Source organism: Astyanax mexicanus, chromosome 12 (assembly GCF_023375975.1).
Source record: "Astyanax mexicanus isolate ESR-SI-001 chromosome 12, AstMex3_surface, whole genome shotgun sequence".
Lineage (NCBI taxonomy): Eukaryota > Metazoa > Chordata > Actinopteri > Characiformes > Acestrorhamphidae > Astyanax > Astyanax mexicanus.
Window position 1 is genome coordinate 17178460 of NC_064419.1, and position 21681 is coordinate 17200140.

Below are 21681 nucleotides of genomic sequence, written 5' to 3' on the forward strand. Positions count from 1 at the left end.
TTCTGGCAAAGAAAATCAGCCTTATGCACAGCGCACAGACCTTGGATGGTGTATTGTTGGCCACAGCAATCCCTGTGTGGACTATGGTGACGCCATTGGAATCAGCCATCGGATAGTAGTGAGACAGGTGACAGCAGGTATGGAGACATCTGTTAATCTAAAAACTCAAGTACACTATGTGAATCGAATCAAAGTGAAAGAGATCACTCCAGCTGACATAATAAAAGTGCTTGAATCTGATTTTTCAGCAAGAATCAGAGAAGATGATTCTGTGTCACAAGAGGATCTCAAGTTTCTTTCAAAGTTGAGAGACAACATTACGCAAAAAGACAACGGTCACTTCGAAATGCCTTTGCCATTCAAAGATGAAAGACCGAATTTATCGAACAACAAGATATGTGCAATACATCGACTGAAATATCTTGAAAGGAAATTTAAGAAGGATCAGAGGTACTATAAAGACTATGTAGCCTTTATGAACGACATCCTTTCACGTGACGAGGCAGAAAAGGTCCCTGAGGAAGAACTTGACCACAGTTCAGTTTGGTATATTCCACACCACGGAGTTTATCATCCACAGAAGCCAGGAAAAATACGTGTAGTATTTGACTGTTCTGCCAAGTATCAAGACACATCCCTCAACGACCATCTTCTCACCGGTCCTGACTTGACAAATTCATTAGTGGGTGTCCTGTGCCGCTTCCGAAAGAGTCCTGTTGCAGTCATGTGCGACATAGAGCGGATGTTCCACCAATTTCATGTGAAACGGGAAGATCAAGATTACTTGAGATTCCTATGGTGGGAAAATGGCAACTTGGAAACCACACCATCAGTGTACAGAATGAAAGTTCATTTGTTTGGAGCAGCCTCATCCCCAGGATGTGCCAACTTCGGCCTAAAACATCTGGCAGAAAAAAGCCAAGGACAGTTCAGAAAAAACACCATAGACTTTATTCTGAAGAATTTCTATGTTGACGACGGGATTGTGAGTCTTCAAACTGAGAAGGAAGCTATCCAACTTGTCAAGGAAGCAAGAGACCTTTGCAACACTGGCAAGTTACGGCTCCATAAGTTTGTGTCCAATAGTGAGAATGTGATTGCAACTATTCCAGAAGAAGAACGCTCCATGGTCAAAGATCCAGACATGGCTTTGAGTTTGCCATATATGGAGAGAGCTCTTGGAGTAGAATGGTGCATCACATCAGACTCATTCAAGTTCAGAGGTCAAGTGAAACCCAATCCTCTTACACGAAGGGGTGTGCTGTCCACTGTAGCCTCTATGTATGATCCTATGGGGTTCATGGCACCCTTCATACTTTTGGGTAAACAAATACTCCAACAAATGTGCAAAGGGAAAGTTGGCTGGGATGACGAACTTCCAGAAAACTTACGACCTCGGTGGGAGTCCTGGCTTAGAGACCTACCCAGTCTTGCTGAAATGCAGATTGAACGATGCTTTCTACCATCAGGGTTTGGCAAAGTCAAAAGGCAAGAGCTTCACACCTTTTCCGATGCAAGTGTTTCTGGATATGGTGCATGTACTTACCTACGCACCATTAATCAGTCTGATGAAGTCCATTGCTGTCTTGTAATGGCAAAATCAAGAGTTTCCCCGACTAACGTCATAACTATACCGAGGCTTGAACTCTCTGCAGCAGTTATTGCAGTCCGAGTCAGTGATATGCTTCAAAGGGAGTTAGAAATCGAAGACCTGCAAGAGTACTTTTGGACAGATTCTACAGTTGTGCTTGGTTACCTGAATAATGACGCCAGAAGGTTTCAGGTGTTCGTGGCAAACCGCATACAAAGAATCAAATCAAGTACAAAAACTGAACAATGGGCTCATGTTTCCTCTGACAATAACCCAGCAGATCATGCCTCTCGGGGTTTGACTGCAGAGCAGCTTAAAACATCAAGCTGGTTTACAGGACCAAAGTTTCTTTGGCAAAGAGATCTACCCGACAGAGAGCTCAAGGTGGGAGAAATCAAGGCAGATGATCCTGAACTCCGCAAGTCTTTTGTGTGTAACACTGATGCAAGGGAGGTCAGATCAATATTGGATCGCCTACAGAAATTCTCTGATTGGTCAAGGGTAGTAAGAGCAGTTGCCAGATTGAAACGGGCAATTAAAGAGTTCAAAGGACTGAAGCAAAGAACTAATAAAAGCACAAGCTTAGAAGAACGGAAAGAAGCTGAATTTGCTATAGTTAGATTAGTTCAAGAAGAACCGTTTTCTCATGAGATTAAGAGGTTGAAGCTAAAGGACAAGGATGCTGAGACCAAAGACAGCAAGTTGTGCAAGTTAAGTCCATTCTTGGATGAAGAAGGTATCCTACGAGTGGGAGGACGCTTAAGTCAAGCCATGTTGCACCCACATGTGAAGCATCCAGCAATACTTCCGAAGAACAGCCACATTTCGGATTTACTCATCAAGCACTGTCACGAAAAAACACAGCATCAAGGGCGAGGAATGACGGTTAATGAAATCCGAGCAAACGGATGGTGGATCATGGGATGTAGCAGTGCTGTTTCTTCACACATCTTTAAATGTGTTAAGTGCAGAAAGTTCAGGAGATGTGCTGAAGAACAAAGGATGGGCGACTTACCACAGGATAGAACGGAAACAGTTCCACCCTTTACTTACACTGGCATAGACTGTTTTGGTCCCATCTATGTGAAGGAAGGAAGAAAAGAGCTCAAGAAATATGGTCTAGTACTAACCTGCCTCTGTTCTAGAGCCATACATATAGAAGTGGTTGACGATTTGACGACTGATGCATTTATCAATGCTTTAAGAGCATTCATTGCCTTAAGAGGACATGTTCGTCAACTAAGATGTGACCAAGGAACCAATTTTGTTGGTGCGAAAAGAGAGTTTGCAGAACTCATGAAAGGGATGGATCAAGAAAAGGTGCAGGCTTTAGGATGTGAGTTTCTTATGAATCCCCCTGCAGCAAGTCACAGAGGTGGTGCCTGGGAAAGGCAAATAAGAACTATCAGAAGTGTTCTTACTGCTATTCTGGACCAGTCAGCACAAAGGCTTGATGGCACCTCTTTGAGGACATTTCTGTATGAGGTCATGGCCATCATTAACAGTAGACCACTTACGGTTGAGAATTTGAACGACCCAACCGGACCTGAACCTTTGACTCCAAACCACATACTTACAATGAAGTCTACCATTATTCTACCCCCACCTGGACACTTTGTCAGAGAAGATCTTTATCTCCAAAGAAGGTGGCGCAAAGTCCAGTATTTGGCTAATGAATTTTGGATTAGATGGAGAAAGGAGTATCTTTTGAATCTACAGATTAGACAGAAATGGCACAAGACTAGAAGAAACATGAAAGTCAATGACATTGTTCTTCTACAAGATGCGCAAGCACCACGCAACGAATGGAAGCTGGCCAGAATCACAGAAGTCTACCCAGGGTTAGATGGTAGGGTGAGAAAGTTAAGATTGCAAGTTAGTGACACTACATTCGACAAAAAAGGGAAGCAAACAACTAAAATAACATTCCTTGAAAGACCTATTCAGAAGGTTGTTACTCTGCTCGAAGCAGATTAAGGTGTTTAATGCGTTCAGCCTAATTGAGTAATTGTTAACTGGTGAACAGCTTTGTGTAAAGAAATCCCACATCAAGGTTTGTGATTTGGTGGGAGTGTAACTGTTGTAAATAATTGCTTATGATGTATATAATTTTTTGTGAATAAGAGTGTAACTTTTATTTTATATATTTGGTTTCGTAATACAAGCCAACAGTCTCGCGAGAGTATCTCGCATAGGTTTCGTTTTCATGCTGGCTTCAGGCTGGACTCCTCGTGTGCTGCTAAAAAGGTTTTACTGATAGATGTGTTAATGACTGAAGTGAGAAAGCCCTGTTGAGGATAATTCCCTTGTACGATGCATGCAGCCAACGAGGTATTTGTTGTTGTATTTTACTTTGTGTTACTGTTGTATTATTGCATGTCAAGCTAATATCGCTTATTTCTTTAATACTGTGTGTGCATAGTTTTCACGGTGGATTAGGAGAGAAGCTTCAAATAAACCTGTGAGGAGAAAGCCACTTGTGTCTGCCTGTGCATTGAGGGAGTTACACTGTACTTTTTTGACATTTTTTCACATTTTACACATCGTTCCAATGTTTTTGAAATTGGGTTTGTATTTGTACATTGCAGCATTTGATAAGTTGATTTATTTATTAGAGTTTGGGGAACTGATTGCCTTCAAAAGGTTAATAAATATATATTTTTTATAATTTAGGAGGGTAACACTTTATTTTAAGGAACACAAATTAGGCGCTTATTAATGTCTTATTATTTGCTTAATAAAGACTTAATTAGACATTTGTAAATGATTTATACACTACTTATTTGGCTTTATTCTGTGTACGTGTTATTGGTGCTTGATTAGGGGTCTGTGATTGATTACATATTTATTCAGTTCTTTTTAGTGTCTAATTAGTGATGAACTGAACCTCACTTTAGAATATGGTACATATCTTGGTCTATTAGTAACTTTATTAACCTCTTATTAACTCAATATATATAAACTCCAGCACAGCCATAACCTTGCCAAACTCACATAGATCAATCAAACTGCTGCCAATTATACACTAATAACATGTAGAATTAGCTAATGCTAATTAGTTAATGCTTAATAATCTGCTTAACAGGGAGCTAACATAACTGTTTATTGTGCACTATAAGAACTAATACAGCCAATTATTAATCATTTCCACATAACAGACCCCTAATTAAGCACCAATAACACTTTATTCTAGCACAGAATAAAGCATAATAAGTAGAGAATAAATCCTTTACTAATGTCTAATTAAGGCTTTATTAAGCAAATAATAAGATATGAATAAGCACCTAATTTGTGTTCCTTAAAATAAAGTGTTACCACTTAAGTTAATGTTATAAGTTGCCAACATTCGAGTTATAAATACACATTCAATAGTAGACAAAAGATAAATATAACTCCTAAATAACTGTTATATTCATTAACATTTTAAAGGCCATCAGTTCCCCAAATTCTAAAAAATAAAATCAACTTATCAAATGCTGCAATGTACAAATACAAACCCATGAATCCGACTCCCACAGCATTTTTTAGCCAGCATAAAGTAACACTTCACAGTGAAAAAAATGATACTATGCCTTTATAGAATTCAACTATTTTGAGGAATTAGTGCCAAATTGAAAAGCAAACACTACAGTGGGATGTAAATGCAATCCATAAAATGCATTGCTTTTCCACACAGTAATTTGTGCCAAAATGAAATGTAAAGAGTAAAGATTTTTTTTTTAGGTGACACTTCCCCTGTCACAATTTCAGTACTGGGTTCTGATTGGACAGTAATTACATTTGATTGTGGCACGAATTCCGTGCTGCTCCTAGACGAAATGCAATCCTGTGCACTGTGATTTGCTTTTGAACCTGTACTGCGCCACACAGTGGGATACAATGCTGTTGACCTGATTGCCTTTTGAGTGCAATTCTGATATGAATGTGAATGTGATGTAATGTAATGTAATGTAATAGTGGTTTTGCATTTTATTTCCGAACATATTCTGCATGTTAGTGTGGTAAAGCAATGCATTTTGTGGATTGAATTTACTTTTTGTTGCACTGTTGTGTTTGCTTTTCAATTTGGCACTAATTCCTTTCCATACACAACACTGTAGCAATGCAGTTAACCATTATATAAAACATAACTGACTACCCAGCCCTGATAGGTTAGACTTAGTGGTGGGGACGCGCCCATTATGCAAACAAATTATGCCAGGAACCAATAGTATAGATTGATGGATTATTATGGTGCTACATTATTTAAGTTACATTATTTGAGTTACGAATACGAATTTAATTACAATTAATATAGTTAAAGACTCAGAAGTTCCTTAACCCTCCAGTTGACCCTAAGTAATTTTAAACGACAGATAATTATTATAAAATAATAACTTTTTACCTAAATTTATGTCACATGCTATATTTGCTTTTAGACTACTTAAATAGCCATTTAAAAAAATTAGATATATTTTTCTTCTGTATTAGTGCAAGTGGTTCTTGCAATAATACAGTTATAATTAGTTAATTAATTTTAGGGCTCTAAAGCTTTTTGACAATTATACATCATTCAACACAAATGTGTGTAAAATTCTGATTTTTTTTTTTTATAATATGTTTTATACAGCTAAAACAGCCAACAAAACCGATGTATATCGGTTATATGTATATGTGTACAGGACACAGAAAACATACCATCACATTAATTTTATGTGTACCCAGTTTTCTCAATTAAATTAGAGAAAAGTCACTAAATAGGAAGGAAAAAAAATATTTTAACTGCTTATTTAATGGTGTTAAACATTGAATGGGGTCAAATTGACCCCAAACATAATAGGAGGGTTAATCTGAAGTGTGAAAGGGTGGAGTTTAGTTATAGAAGACCTTTATTACTAAAATTGCATCAGTAGGATATTTTGAAATAAGTAAAGATCTCTGTAATTTTGAGTGTATACTGATTAATCTAATATCCAAACTAAGTACCATTAAGAAACTTTGTTTTCTTTAAGAGTACAGTAATTTATTCCTTCATTTTCTGTTGCCTTTTCTTTATTTCCATCTCTTCCTCCATCACTGCCTCGACTCCTCTGAGATTTAGAGACAGATAATCCACTGGCTGCAGCCTTCTTCACCTGCTGATGCCTTCTCCTGACAACTGACCTGCAGATGGAATGAGACGGCTCTCAGTGCGGTCCCACAGACGCCATTTAAGTTCTATTGAAATATTTAAGCAACAAAGTTTTACAAGTCCCCCCGCGGGGCCACTTCTGGTGCCTGATACTGCGTGCTCACCGTCCCATGATGTGATGAATGGTGGTGAAGGGGAGTCATCCCGACTCAGGTTGCAGTCTGAATTGTGGCAGACACTAAGAGGCGCTTCTTGCAATGACCTGCAGAAAAGGCCGAACAATGCTCTCCATTCTGGAGGAGGACAATGGAGGAGGTCAGGAAAGATACCTGAGACAAGAGCGGCATTCAGGGCCTGTCTCAGAGGACGGAGCAGGACATGAGACGCAACTGTATGCTGTATGTCACACTTGACTAAGCCTGTATAAATGATGACGCTTTGATCTGAAGGTAATGATTCAGTTACAGTTCATTATTGATCAATTTTTGATCTATAAAACATTTAAAAAATACAAGGGTTGGACAATGAAACTGAAACACCTGTCATTTTAGAGTGGGAGGTTTCATGGCTAAATTGGAGCAGCCTGGTGGCCAATCTTCATTAATTGCACATTATTGCACCAGTAAGAGCAGAGTGTGAAGGTTCAATTAGCAGGGTAAGAGCACAGTTTTGCTCAAAATATTGCAAAGCACACAACATCATGGGTGACATACCAGAGTTCAAAAGAGGACAAATTGTTGGTGCACGTCTTGCTGACGCATCTGTGACCAAGACAGCAAGTCTTTGTGATGTATCAAGAGCCACAGTATCCAGGGTAATGTCAGCATCCAACAGGATTAACTGTGGACGCAAGAGGAAGTTGTCTGAAAGGGATGTTTCCACCAGAACTGTCCATTTGGACAATAAATTATTGTGGTCTAAAACCAGGTGTTTCAGTTTCATTTTTCAACCCTTGTATGTGATCAGATCCTCTAGCACCTTTAATTTGAGTTTAATAAAAGATAATTCTGAATCATTTATTCATAACTGAAATTGTGGCATTGTTTCGATACGCTTCTGCAATATCACAAGATTTTTTTTCAATCCAGTGTTGCATTAATTTTTCATCAAGATCTTGCAGCATTGATGATGGTAGAGTCTGACAGCTGCAAAAAGTCTTCACTCTATTCTTTACACTCAGCATTCTTTTACAAACACGTAAGAATCAGTAGCCAAACAAGCACGGCATACCGGAAACGACCGAACACCTGGATGCCTGCATCAAGCACTGAGGAGTTGACCCAGCCAATACATATCTGGGCATACAGTCATACATACATTCACTCACAAACACATGCATACTTACACCCACATAAACAGAACAATTTAGAGTTTCCATGTTTTTGGACTCATATGATATGGCTCTAAGTGGTGTCATGTGATCAGTAAAGTAAGTAGTGTCAGAGCCTTGGGGAATTATGGGAGTTGAAGTTCAGGGAGTAGAGTTCGCTGCCAAAGACAGGCGCAGGAGAAATGGAAGGTGTAACAAACATATTTGTGTTATCACAATAAACAACTCATTTGCATTGATCAAACTATTCATGTTACATCAATTAAGCCCCACCCATTCACTTTCCCATTCTTATTTATAGGGAGTGTTTGAGCCCTGGCATTGTTTTATAAATGAGGCATACAAGGCAGCCAGGCGTTGATGTACTGTGTGCATAGAACAAAATAGTCACAAAAAACTTTTTTTCCAGTTTGATTGTTTGTAAAACATAACAAATAAATCGCATGGACTCCAATTAATATTCCATGCACAAAAGCAATGTGTCAGTTGGTTAAGTGAACCATATAGGCCTGACAGAAGAGAGAAACAAATCCTCTCAGCCAAATCAAGGTCAGTTCATGAAAACTGGACAATTCTGAAATTCTAACAGACCTGAGCATCATATATCTTTCTATACTGTAAACCACACACACTGACTTTATCATTTAATAACTTTAAATGGAAGGATATTGCACGCAGGCCTGAACACCTAGCAGCATAAACTAGCCCTCTCCGCCATATCCCTCCTGACTATCAGCGGCCGAGAGCAGGATTTATCATTTTCACACTTATACACAGAGAAAACATTGTTAATAATACAATAGGGCATGCTGTCAGCTGCCAATAATCCACCAGTCTTTATCATCAAGCCGATCGGGGAAGCAAAAGGACCATTCTAAAGGTATTATTTCCATTGATTTCTCTGCAATTTCTCTGTATTGATTTCCCTTTGTTATCACCTTCCCATTTGAGTCATTTTGAATAATTGATGAGGGAGTACTATTCAGAGCCTCAGGTTCTTCCAGTCGCATGCACCATGCTTCCATAACTATGTGAACTAAGCTCTCAGATTATGATCTGTTTAGGAAGTATTCACTATTAAATATATTAAGTCTCAAGAAAGGCTATTTGGAGCAACTACACTGTCTACCATGGGTGGTAATATTAGTGTTATATGATGTATTCCAGGTACATACAACACAATATGAATGGAGGACTGTTCAATACTCGAATTTCAGGGTATTCGGGTAACAACAATTAAGCCCCACCTATTCATCCGGAAATGATAGAAAATGTTTGAGCCCTGGCAATAATTCATAAGTGAGATGCAATACAAGGTAGTATTATCGGCCTGTAGCCTCGTGCTAACCCTGGCTAGCACTCCTGGAGCAGCATTAGCCGCTAACCGCTCTAAGCGCTAGGTCTTTTGCGGTTCAGAGGTGAGTATCATCAGCCTGTAACCTGCTGCTAACCTCAGCTAGCACTGCTGGAGCAGCATTAGCCGCTGACCATGCTAAGCACCAACTCTTTTGCAGTTCATTGTTGAGTATATCGGCTTGTAGCCTGCATGTTTACCATGTTCAAACAAGCTATGTGGGACAAACCGTTAGCTAATATCGCCCTGGCTTACAGGAACACTCAGGGTTTCTCAGCGTAGCGCTGTTGGTTCCTCATTAGTACCCAGCCTTCTGGGAAATCTGGGACTCCAAGCTTACTGTAAATTAATGGAAGCCTTTACTCACCCAAATAAACAGTTCTTAGAAGAGAAATCTGTGTAGATTAACATTCAGCATTCATTTAACTTAAAAAGAAAATGTTTTTTAAGAATGAACAGTTTTGTTTACTGCGCTTAACTTATCTTTAGCTTTACACCCAGTGGCGAGATCTGCTAAATTAGAAGGAAAACATGGCGACACCCCAGTGCTTTACTAGTGTTGCACAATTCGGTGCACCTTATGTATGAAAACAGACCAGAAAATAGACGTTCATTGATAGTGCACCTTATAATCCTGTGTCCCTTATAGTGCAAAAAATACCGTCTGCTCTAAATCTGATTATTTCTTTATATAAAGATGAAAAATAATATAATTTTACATTTTAGTCAGCAACAATTTACAAATAGGTGATAATTAAGTTTTCCTGTGTGGTAGGTGGGCTAGTCTTAAGTGCTAGTGATATTTGTAGTTTAAGTAATTGTGTAAATTAACTAATTCACAACACACCATCAATAATTGTAAATAATGTAATTAATTAGGAAAAGAGTGACAAGAGAAGAACAAATTCAGGGAGAGAGCTATTGGGGTGGAGTTCGGGCAGCTTCTGCTTGTTTTTTTAATCAAGAATTTATCTTTGCACATCTTCCAGGAAATTAAAATGTGTGCAGTTTATTTTTGATGGTGGCTGCACAGCAAAATTGCCATTAAAATAAAATAAAATTGAAGACTATACTTAGAGCATCACTAACAATACAGTGTTTTACTGTGTGCACATACAAGTAAAAAGGACTTAAGATGTGTGAAGAACCATTTAAAGGCTTACAAACCCTTTATGTGATATTTTAAGGCTCTTATTCTTTTCCACTTACTCAAATCAATGTCAAATTACACTGACATACCAAATATCATGGGACAGTAACTACTATCTAGTAAATAATATTCTGTTCCATGTCCCATAGAAGCTCCCTTTAATTTTGTAAAGGCTCAGATGCATTAAAAATTAGGGGTACCCTCAAAGTATTCCAAGTGTAAATAAAGGTTGATTGATTGATTGATTGATTAATTGATTGATTGATATGTTGGCTTCTCTTTATGACAGCGCAGCTACTGTTTCATATTACAGAATGACACAGGTTCTATATGCACAGGCCACAATATTAATTATTACATTATATTTGATATGAATATATGTGAAATGAGTGTTGCCATATTGTGAATATCCTCTGCACTGATTATATTAGCATTGAATTGTTTGACTGCTGACCAATAACACACGTCGCTCTATTGCACGATTCAGGGTTTGGGGAGTGTGTTTGCCACTGTCTGTGAAAAGTTTAAAAAAACAAACAGCAGAGGCAGGGCGCTGAGGTGATACCCATCTGCATGTGGTTTACATCTCTCTAAATCCTTCCATACTTTCTCCCAGCCTCTCTCAGTGAGAGGGAAGCTCAGACGGTCAGGGAGAAAAGCACGGAAATCCAGCCTTAAACGCGCCGGCAAGGCCAGGCCATCGGGCAACGTGCATCAGACCACGCCAGCTTTTTTATTAAAGCATTAAGAACATGTTGCCTTTGGAATTTTTCAAAGGCTTGGTTTAGGGAAGTTGTTGCATTGGGAATTGTGAGAGCAGGCCAACGGAGAGGAACCATCGCCATCTGTTTAAACACACAGGGTTTAGCCGGGCTAGCCGGAGGCTGTTCTCTTTATCTAGCCCGCAACTCTCTCTCTCTCTCTCTCTCTCTCTCTCTCTCTCAATTTCATTTTCTTTCAGGATTGGAAAATGGTATAGCTAATTACCACCATGACCCATACATTGTTTCATAACCTTTACCCTCTGTGTCCGGTCTAAATTTACTGTTCAACCTTTTCAATCACCTGCACTACAAACCAGCCAATGTGATTGTATAAGATATTCACTGTATATGAGTTATGATAAAACTTAAAATAAATAAAATACTAATTTGGAGTGGATTTAAATATCAATATTTACATATTATATTTGTATTGTATGTGCCTAAAAAAGGTTTCTAATAAGATAGATCAAATGTTGTAATATTTGTAATATTTGCATGATTAAAAAAGCATTGTTGTCAATTTGCTGTTATAGTTTCCATGTGTACATCGCATCTGGGAAACAGTTCTTTATATAAATTAATTATTTTATGTTTTAAATTATTATATATATTATATAATTATATATTTTAAATTGAGGAATTATTATTGAAACATAAAATCTAAATTGATAATTAAAACTTAATACCTCTTAAAATATTAATTATTAATGTACATCAAATTATTTTAATCCTACAGTTAAATTATTTAAGGAGAAAATACCATATTTAAAAAAATGAACTTGCTTAAACTTTGTAGTACAGTGCATTATTTTCTAAATACAGTTTGAACAAATGTAAAGCGGCCCATGGGGTCTGATGAGGGCTGATACACTGTGCAGTGTTTACAGTGACAGTAGAAAAGAGCTGATCTCTCTAAATATGACCTGTCTGTCTCAATCTCAGTCCTGCTGCAAATTTAGTTCTTTAAAACAGGTGAAAAGGGGAAAAATTTAATTAATTACACTGCCCGGCAAAAAAAAAACACACTGTAATATTTGGTTGGACCACTTTTATCTTTGATTGCAGCACATATTCACTGTGGCATTGTTTCAATAATCTTCTGCAATATCACAAGATTTATTTTTATACAGTGTTGCATTAATTTTTTACCAAGATCTTGCAGCATTGATGATGGAAGAGTCTGACCTCTGCAGGTTGAGGTTAAGATCTGGACTCTGTGGTGAGCAATCTATGTGTGAAAATGATGATCTCATGCTCCCTGAATCACTCTTTCACAATTCCAGACCCATAGTGGTGTGTGTATTTTATCATAGCTTCCATACCTGTATTTTAAAGTTAGTGATTTTATGATACTAAAAACCGTAAAAACTTTGGCAGGTGATGCTCCAACACATACATTTAATTCTCAGGTTAAAGTAAATTCTAATTAAATACAAAAAGTAATCATTAACATATATAGCATGATTTAATATCTATGATTAGACTGATTTACACTATGGATTCATGAATACTTATACTGGTATCGGTATATTTGTACCTCAGTATAAGGTACAGCCCCAGCGACAAGCTTTGTACTCTTTTAAGTACAAATCTGTACTTATTTTTCTTAGTGTGTAGAGTAAAACTAATCTCTATTTTTTATCTAAGTATAATCTCTTTAAAATATGCTTGTTTGGAAAAGTAAAAATATATATACAGTATATACAATGTAACACACAAAATAACAATTGAACTGTTGCATTGCACTACCTTTCACTAACTTACACTAATTCTAAGTATGTATCCATATCTCTTTTTCGATTTAGATTTTTTTTTTTTTTTTTTTTTATAGTGTTGCTATTGCTGTGATAATACAACAATAATAGCTTGTATGCACATATCTCCTATCACTGAACTATTTAACCAGACCTGGTTTTGTTAGACAGAACCTGACTCTTGAAATGGGAGCTACTGATAATGGTTAAGTGTTAACTGTCACCTAGTTGGTATTTATAAATTCAAGTCAGATTGGTTAAAATTTATATCTCACCTAAATCTCATTTAAAATAGCTGAAAGACAGAACAAACATTAGGAGGATAAGGCATAAGCTTTTTGTCTCTCTCTTACACATCCTTGCTAACATCACCAAAGATATGCTTTACCCATAGATGCTACTTGAAATGTTTTTTTTATTGAAAAGTTACTTTATTGCAGTAATTCAGCTCAAAATGTGAAACTCATATATTATATAGGTGTTTTAAACAAAGAGTGATCTATTTTAAGCATTTATTTATTTTATTTTTGATAATTATGGCTTACAGCCAATGAAAACCATAAAATTAGTGTCTCAGATAATTGGAATATTACTGACTTGGGACTTGATATAACTCAGTGGATCAACACCAGCAGATAACATGTCTCTCCAAACCATCAATGATCATCAGAACATTTTACATTTCATTTGTAAATCAAGGAAGCAGAGTCTGGAGGAAGAGTGGAGAGACACACAGTCCAAACTGCTTGAGGTCTAGTGTGAAGTTTCCACCAATCAGTGATGGTTTGGAGAGACATGTCATCTGCTGGTGTTGATCCACTATGTTTTATCAAGTTTAAAATCAGTGGAGAGTTTTCTTTTATGGACATGTGGATTTCATTTTCCAGCAGGACTTGGCACACTGCCCACACTGCCAAAAGTATCAATTCTGTTACAGAAGTGAGGGGATGGACGTAAGTGCAGAATAATTATATTTATTTAAATTAACAAACTAAAACAAATTAACAAACAAACAAACAAAATAAACCAAAGTTACACTGAATACAAAACACTAAACTTGAAAACAGGAAGCTAACAAACATCAAGAGCCATAAAACAAACCTGTTCACAGACAGCAAACAAACTAACAAAAGACTAGACAAAGAAGGCTTGAAACAAAGGGGCTTATATACACATGGAGGGAACAGGAAACTGGGGATCAATCAAGAGGAGGCGTGGTTACAAATAACTAATGACAGGGTGGGGCTAGGGCGGAGACAGGACCAAAACACAACAATAGCACATGGCTGGGAAACATGACAGGTAAACAGAGGGGCAGGAGCACACGAGACCAAATGAGGGAGAAACATGACAGACATGAGCTAAACTGTGACAAATTCGTCTTATATAATATTCTATTTTTTTTTGAGACACTAATTCTATCTAGTTCTATCTAAGTAAGTTGCATCTGGAAGCTTTTTAAAGTGAAACTGTCTGTTTAGAACACTGGGGAATGTCTCCTTTGTCGTTGTGTAGTACGGGTTTAAGCTTTTCAATAATACAGCCAGCAAAAAAAAATCCTTGGTGACATAATTAATTTGCGTTCAAAAAATAATAACACAGCTTTTGCATAAAAATGTGTGAAGTTTTAGTTACTCTCTGTTGTAGATATTTCAGGCCTTGACCCCAAATTCACTATTATTCATAAGCTGTTGTTGTTTGTAGAAGCATTTATATGTTATTGAAATGAGTTCCTCAGCACAGTTTCCGGATGTCTAGTCTAATATACATACTCTACATACATAAGCATAGACACTAACACACACACTGTCCAGTGATAAACCCTGAAATGCAACGGTATAGTTGGCTTTGATTTATGTAAATCTTTTATCAGGCTGTCACTATATTTTATCTGGAGCCATAAATTATCTTATAGAACCTGTTTTTTTCTGTCTTTGCTGCAGACTCTCAGCCACAGGCTGGAACAGCTGCACGGCCTGTCAGTTCCAACTGTTCAGCCAGGAAATATCACCGTCTGCACAACCCAGCCCAGTGTAAGCTGTCACTGCGGAGCTGTGGAGGAAACAAATTCAACTATTATGTAGATCAAATGTGCTGAGGCTCAAACAGCAGAAAGAAAAGTGCTGTAATGATGTTGCAAGATTACAAAGCATATTAATGTATACTTTGAAATTAAATAATTATTATTTATTTTTATTTTAGTTAAGAATTAATTATTTCATATTTACAGTTGTATGAATTAACCTTGACGACGGTTCAACACTAGAGTATTTTTTAAAGTTGTGAAAAAGGCAAGGAGGAGAACTTTTTTTGGAAGTTCTGAGACAGGATTACTGATTAATCTTCATCCCGTAGTTTGTCAAGGTCTTAAGGTACAGTATCAAACCAAATAGATGGCGTTATCTGTTTGATGGTGCTTGATATACAGGGGTTGGACAATGAAACTAAAACACCTGTCATTTTAGTGTGGGAGGTTTCATGGCTAAATTGAAGCATGGTGGCCAATCTTCATTAATTGCACATTGCACCAGTAAGAGCAGTAAGAGTGTAAAGGTTCAATTAGCAGGGTAAGAGCACAGTTTTGCTCAAAATATTGCAATGCACACAACATTATGGGTTCAAAAGAGGACAAATTGTTGGTGCACATCTTGCTGGAGCATCTGTGACCAAGACAGCAAATCATTGTGATGTATCAAGAGCCACAGTATCCAGGGTAATGTCAGCATACCACCATGAAGGACCAACCACATCCAACAGGATTAACTGTGGACGCAAGAGGAAGCTGTCAGAAAGAGATGTTCGGGTGCTAACCGGTATTGTATCCAAAAATCATAAAACCATGGCTGCCCAAGTCACGGCAGAATTCAATGTGCACCTCAACTCTCCTGTTTCCACCAGAACTGTCCGTCACCACAATAAATTATTGTGGTCTAAAACCAGGTGTATTTTTTTGTTTGTTTTGTTGATGGTGATGTACACTGGTTAGAGGGCTGTGACTATTGAATAACTAGAGAATCTCCACTGGTGCTATGTGACACTGGTGTGTCATTGGCTGCACCACAAGCTCAAAGCATCTTCAACCCACTTCCATGGTATTCATGGAATTCTTTACCTGATTTTCCACACATACCTGAGCAGGTGTCTTTCTCAGCAGAGTAAAAGCATGCACCTCCACTCCAAACTCTGATAAATCATTCTGAAGGTTTTATTTTTCAGTCAAACTAAGGTGTTGATTTGCATTTCTCACATTCCTATGAGTTCTCTTAGATCTTCCAGACCTCAACTTGACCTCAACCATTCTTATTCACTGCTGTTTCTTACACACACTATACTGCCAAAAGTATCTGCTGGCCTGCATTGTGTTTGGTGATGTAAGGCTTGGATGTCCAAAATCCGTATGAGATCAGGCTGGTACAAGCCATAGACATCACAAACTAATTAAGGTCTGAAATTAAGGTTGAGGAGAGAACTCAAATCTTTGGGATGTCTCTTGGAATTGTGCATGTTGTTGCTTTATTCTGCAGTTGTACAGATCAAAACTATTCAGCTTGAATTAAATGTTTTTTTAAATGTCTTTTATGTTTTAATTATTTGACGATTTCATATATTTTAATATAAGTTAAAAAATGACTGTTTAAATTGTTGTTTAACCAGTAAAATTGTAATGTTTACGTTCATATAATTGTACATAGTAATGTACATAAATGAAGTGATTAAAATATTTAAATGAGCATTCAGTAGAAAATGAGCACTCCAATTTCAAATCACCACAAATCACTACAATTTCAAACTCACTCACCCAATATTTATACTTGTTTTATTCCTTCTTTGATCACTGATCTTTTTTGAGACATGCTGAGGCATTTAAGGCTGTGTAGCAGCTAAGGTTTTAGCTGAACCAGCCCTGCTTGCTAGCTTCCATGCTGCAGCACCGCTCACTCACTGTTTTGTTTTCGCCACCTCAGGGGTGGAGTCAGTGTTGGGAAATGAGCAGCAGGCGGAGTCAGAGGCCAAAACAAACACAGATACAGTCCAAATAGGAAGATACTGTTTGAACCCCTGCCGACAAGAGCCTTGCCTTTTCTTTATTTTTTAAGTCTTTCTGCTTTCATTTTGAGCAGTTTTACATTTGCCCCCTAGTGGCAGTGTGAGGAACTTACGTTCCATGTGTTCTCCATTATGAACAAATACAATATCGTTCTTATCACACAGCACAGCTCACCTATTGGTTCTGGAACTGCAGGGGTACTGCTTACACTGTACATTGTATTCCATGTATTCTTATGTCCTTTAGAAGAAAGAGCTTGCCTATCTCCACGATCTCCACAAGCACAACACATCTGGAGCCTGGACCCAGGAGAGTGTGTAGAGGAGGATAGGGAATGGTAGGAATGGTAGAAGGAAAAGTGTATGATAGGTAGAATTGGCACTATAATGTGTCACCTCTAATGTGAAACCTGTAACTCACATTTGCACGTGTAATGTAGATGCATGTGCATTTCTTCATCATCCTTTTCCTTTTCCCATTATTAATACAATACCTCCGCCAGGTCAGTTCATTCAATTCACACTCTTTCGTGTTGCTTCCAACTTCCAGGCACATCTTCAGGGAACCCATTAAAAAGCTGTAGTTATACTCTTGCTGCGTTTGTCTGTTATTAAACACTTTAAAAATAATCACAGCTACCATATGTGAGAGTGATATGCCCAGTGTTGTGAGAGCAGCGCAGCGCAGCGCAGTGCAGTGCCATGGCATTCGTAAAGTAAGACCTTTTAGCAGTAATATGGAGAGTTTCTGGACGACCTGACCTCATCCATTGATGTCTTACAAGGAGGGAGCAATTAAACAATGAGGGAAACTTAAACCTGCAGGTATTTCTTAAAATGAACAGTTGTAGGCAGGAGAGAAAAAAGCGAAAGAGAGAGAGAGAAAGAGAGAAAGAAAGAGAGAAGAGATTTACTGCTGACGCTGACCCTCCGTGCTAACAGCGGAGAGCCTCCAGAGGAGCTGCCGAGGGCTTCACGCCAAACACCTTAACATTTAAAGAGGTGAAGAGGAAACTATCCAGAGGAGACAAGGAACACATCAGCAGAAGACCACTCAGGACCCCTTTCTCTTCTCCACACGTGCGCCCATCCAGCAGCCGACCCTACGAGGTGGAGGAGCTGGTGAAGGTGAATTGTAGCTCGGGACAGTTCTCCAGCACGTGAGGATTATGTTTATGAAGATGGAAAATGAGAGTAGAGGGCAAACTGCCTCGCGACGGGAACACTAACCACTGCTGGAAGAGCCGCTGCCAGACTCTCCGTTTAGGAGCGGAAATGGAGAATTTGTCAGAGCGGCTGAAGGCTGAAGGTAATTAGGTGAAGCAGTGCACTTGGCCCGCAGCCCCCCTCCCCCCACCTTCCCGCCCTCTCCCTCCATTCTCTATGAGGTGTCAACAACTGGCTGTCTCAGTTTGGCAGACATCTCGACCCGCAGCGGCAGGATCTGCTGCATCTATCTGTCCTGAGCGAAGGAGCTGCTATCTGATCTCTGAACTATCAGAGCTCCTACATTTTTACTCCTTTCCATCCATTCCCACAAAAAAAAAACAGCGCGAAACTAACTTTAACGAATGTTCCGAATCCGTGGCCTCGTCGCAGGCTGGCTCTCGGACAGGAAACAGACTGCTCTGCTTCTGCTCTGAGCTGCTGAACGAGGAACGACGTCCGCAGCTAATACTAGTACAGGTGTTCCAGTATTACGTCATCATGGGGAATTCTGAGCCACCAAGGAACAGTCTGACCTTTTTGGGAAGACAATTATGCAGCATATTCCCTTCAGATCCTGCTCTGGCTGCTCGCATTAACCCACTGCACTCTATAGTGGTTACCTTTTCACATCCAGGTTTCTGACATGTACAGTATATCTCTGCATTTTACTGTACGTTACACATTTAAAATGAACAGAATTGAAAATAAAGATTTTTTTTAGTACTGTTTTTACCTTCTACTATAAAGGGGGTTCTGGGGGTATATTTTGGGTTTTGCTTGTACGTGTATTTGTTTATTCGCTTGGTTTTGGCCTGTTTGGACAGCTTAAAATTAAGCAATCAAATGAGCGAATAAACAAAATAACGGGAAACATGAATAAAAAGCTGCCTATAGTCCGGAAGGAATTCGTTTCTCAGGGGGACGTCTGTGAAAAAATATTTCACACTTCTAATCAGTGGTAAAACTCTTGCATCCAGACTACAATTGAAAAAAACATGGAGGACCTGTGAGTTTTTTTTGGCTCTTTCAGTGACATGACATTTTCACGTGAGGAATTGGTTCAGTAGCTCCTCCATTTCCACTCACTCTTGTGTTTACACGGATCTCCATGGTAACACGCGCCCAAAGTATAATTATGGTGCATGGCAGTGGACAAATACTTATTTTTATTTTGAACGCAAGGTGAAGAAACTCTAAAAAAGACTAAAATTAGCTTACGGACACAGCAAAAAACAGTAGGTAATTCAGCCAGTAATTTTCTTAGAGGAAGCCTTAGAAACTAATCTCAACCGTACAGGGCTTTAAATGTTTAAGTTAAATTAAATTAGATTTACTGCTTACTTTGACTCACCACTTTATGACTGATTTGGTTTTGGACTCTTCTCTTTAGCTATTCTAGTTCCTAGAGAGAAAACAGATTTGGAAGTAAAATGTTGAGTTTGACAATAAGTTTTCACACATATATGAAACTCACACATATACCAAATAACAACTTACCCTTTAACCAGTCAACTCTTGGATAAAAACGTCACATCATTAAAAATGGTAGCCAGGGGGGCAGACATACACACTGATGGTGAGTGAGGGAGTAAGGAAAGACACCCTCTATGCAAATAAATGGTTGCAGGAGCCAGTAGGAAAAGTGTGAAAAGCTGACATCCCATAAACTCTAATTACAAACACTTAAAAAACGTATTTTGATGAGTTATCATAACTTATTGCGTAAATATTTTTTTACAGTGTATTTAAAGTGTCCATTAAACTGTTAACAGTGAGATCAAAATGTATCGCACTTAAATGGAACAAGTACTGTCACAAAGTTATGTAAAATATACTATATTTTAGTCCATAAATATGAGATGTATATTTTTTAATTATATTGGACCTGCTGGGGGCATTTAAGGGGTTAAATGGGTGTTTTTATTTTTAACTGAATTGTAAGTCAATATTAATCGCTCCTTGTTCTTTATGCATCAACACTGAAAGGTCAGCACTTCAGAACCACCAAGGAACAGCCTGAGCGTTTTTTTGGAAGGTAAATATGCAGCATATTATGCAATATATTCCCTTCTGAACCAGACCAGATTCCTTTATGCTCTGATCCTGTTCTGGCTGCTCACATTAACCCCCTGCTCTCTGAAGCAGCTACATTTAACATTCAGGTAGAGGATGTGTCTCAGTGTAGAGTTAGCGGCCCAGGCTACAGGAGAAATAACTCATAACAAACCCCGCCCCCACCTACTCTAAAATACCATTCCAGCACCAGGAGGTCAGGGGGCGGCTCAGTCAGGTGCAGAGGTCAGCACACTCAACACAGCTGCAGACTGCCACCAGCAAGTTCACCCAAACAGCAGAGCTACAGAAAAGCAGGCCCGGTATCAGAGCGAGGTCAGGCCTGGTTAAAGCTTGCTGTGGGTTATGAGATCGGGGGGGTTTGGAGCTCATCGTCTGCTCCCCTTATAGTGACCCCAAACTGCCCAGATATTACTGCCCCTGGCTATTACTCTGTACAACCCTCTCTCTCTCAAACCCCTCTCTCTCTCCCATTCTCTCCCTCCCTCTGTGTCTCTTTATCTTTCAGCCTCTCTCTCTTTCTTTCTCTCTCTCTCTCTCTCTCTCAGGCTGAATCCATAAACTAAAGGGCTTTCATGCGAGATCACAGGTGCTTATTTACAAAATGACAATTTTCTCTTTCCATAATTCCATGTTACAGCATTAGCTGATCTTATCGCAGGACTCCGTATCTTATTCTCGAGGTTTTATAACTTAATGAAAGATGCATAGCTCCTCCTCCTCCTCCTCCTCCTCCACACACACAGTCACAAACATACACACACACACACACACTCAATCACTTCAGCCACTGGGGGACTAGAACAACACTCTCAGGATCTCAGCATATCTTTGACCATGAAGCCATGTGGCAAGAGGTCATGTGGAAGGCAGTCGCTCGGAACTGAAAGTGCACAGAAAATACGCAAAAAACACTGACAAATACAGTGACAAAACACTGACAAAACACTAGCATAAAACACTGACAAAACACTTACAGAACACGCACAAAAAAAACATAAAAACACTAGCATAAAACACTTACATAAAACACTGACAAAACACTTACAGAACAAGCACAAAAACATACAAAACACTAGAATAAAGACTTACATAAAACACTGACAAAACATTTACAGAACATGCATAAAAAAAAACAATAAAACAGCATAAAACACTTACATAAAACACTGACAAAACACTTACAGTACAAGCACAAAAACATACAAAACACTAGAATAAAGACTTACATAAAACACTGACAAAACATTTACAGAACATGCATAAAAAACCCAATAAAAAAAGCATAAAACACTTACA

At 38.5% G+C, this 21681-nt stretch overlaps 1 protein-coding gene across 1 annotated transcript; it reads left to right on the top strand.

Moving 5' to 3' along the window:
* Positions 1-427: 427 nt before the first annotated feature.
* On the top strand, positions 428-4094 carry LOC111188878 (uncharacterized). The gene is made up of 2 exons (XM_022662755.2): positions 428-3922; positions 4014-4094. The coding sequence occupies exon 1, from the start codon at positions 476-478 to the stop codon at positions 3566-3568; it is 3093 nt and encodes a 1030-aa protein (XP_022518476.2). The 5' UTR covers positions 428-475; the 3' UTR covers positions 3569-3922; positions 4014-4094.
* Positions 4095-21681: the final 17587 nt, after the last annotated feature.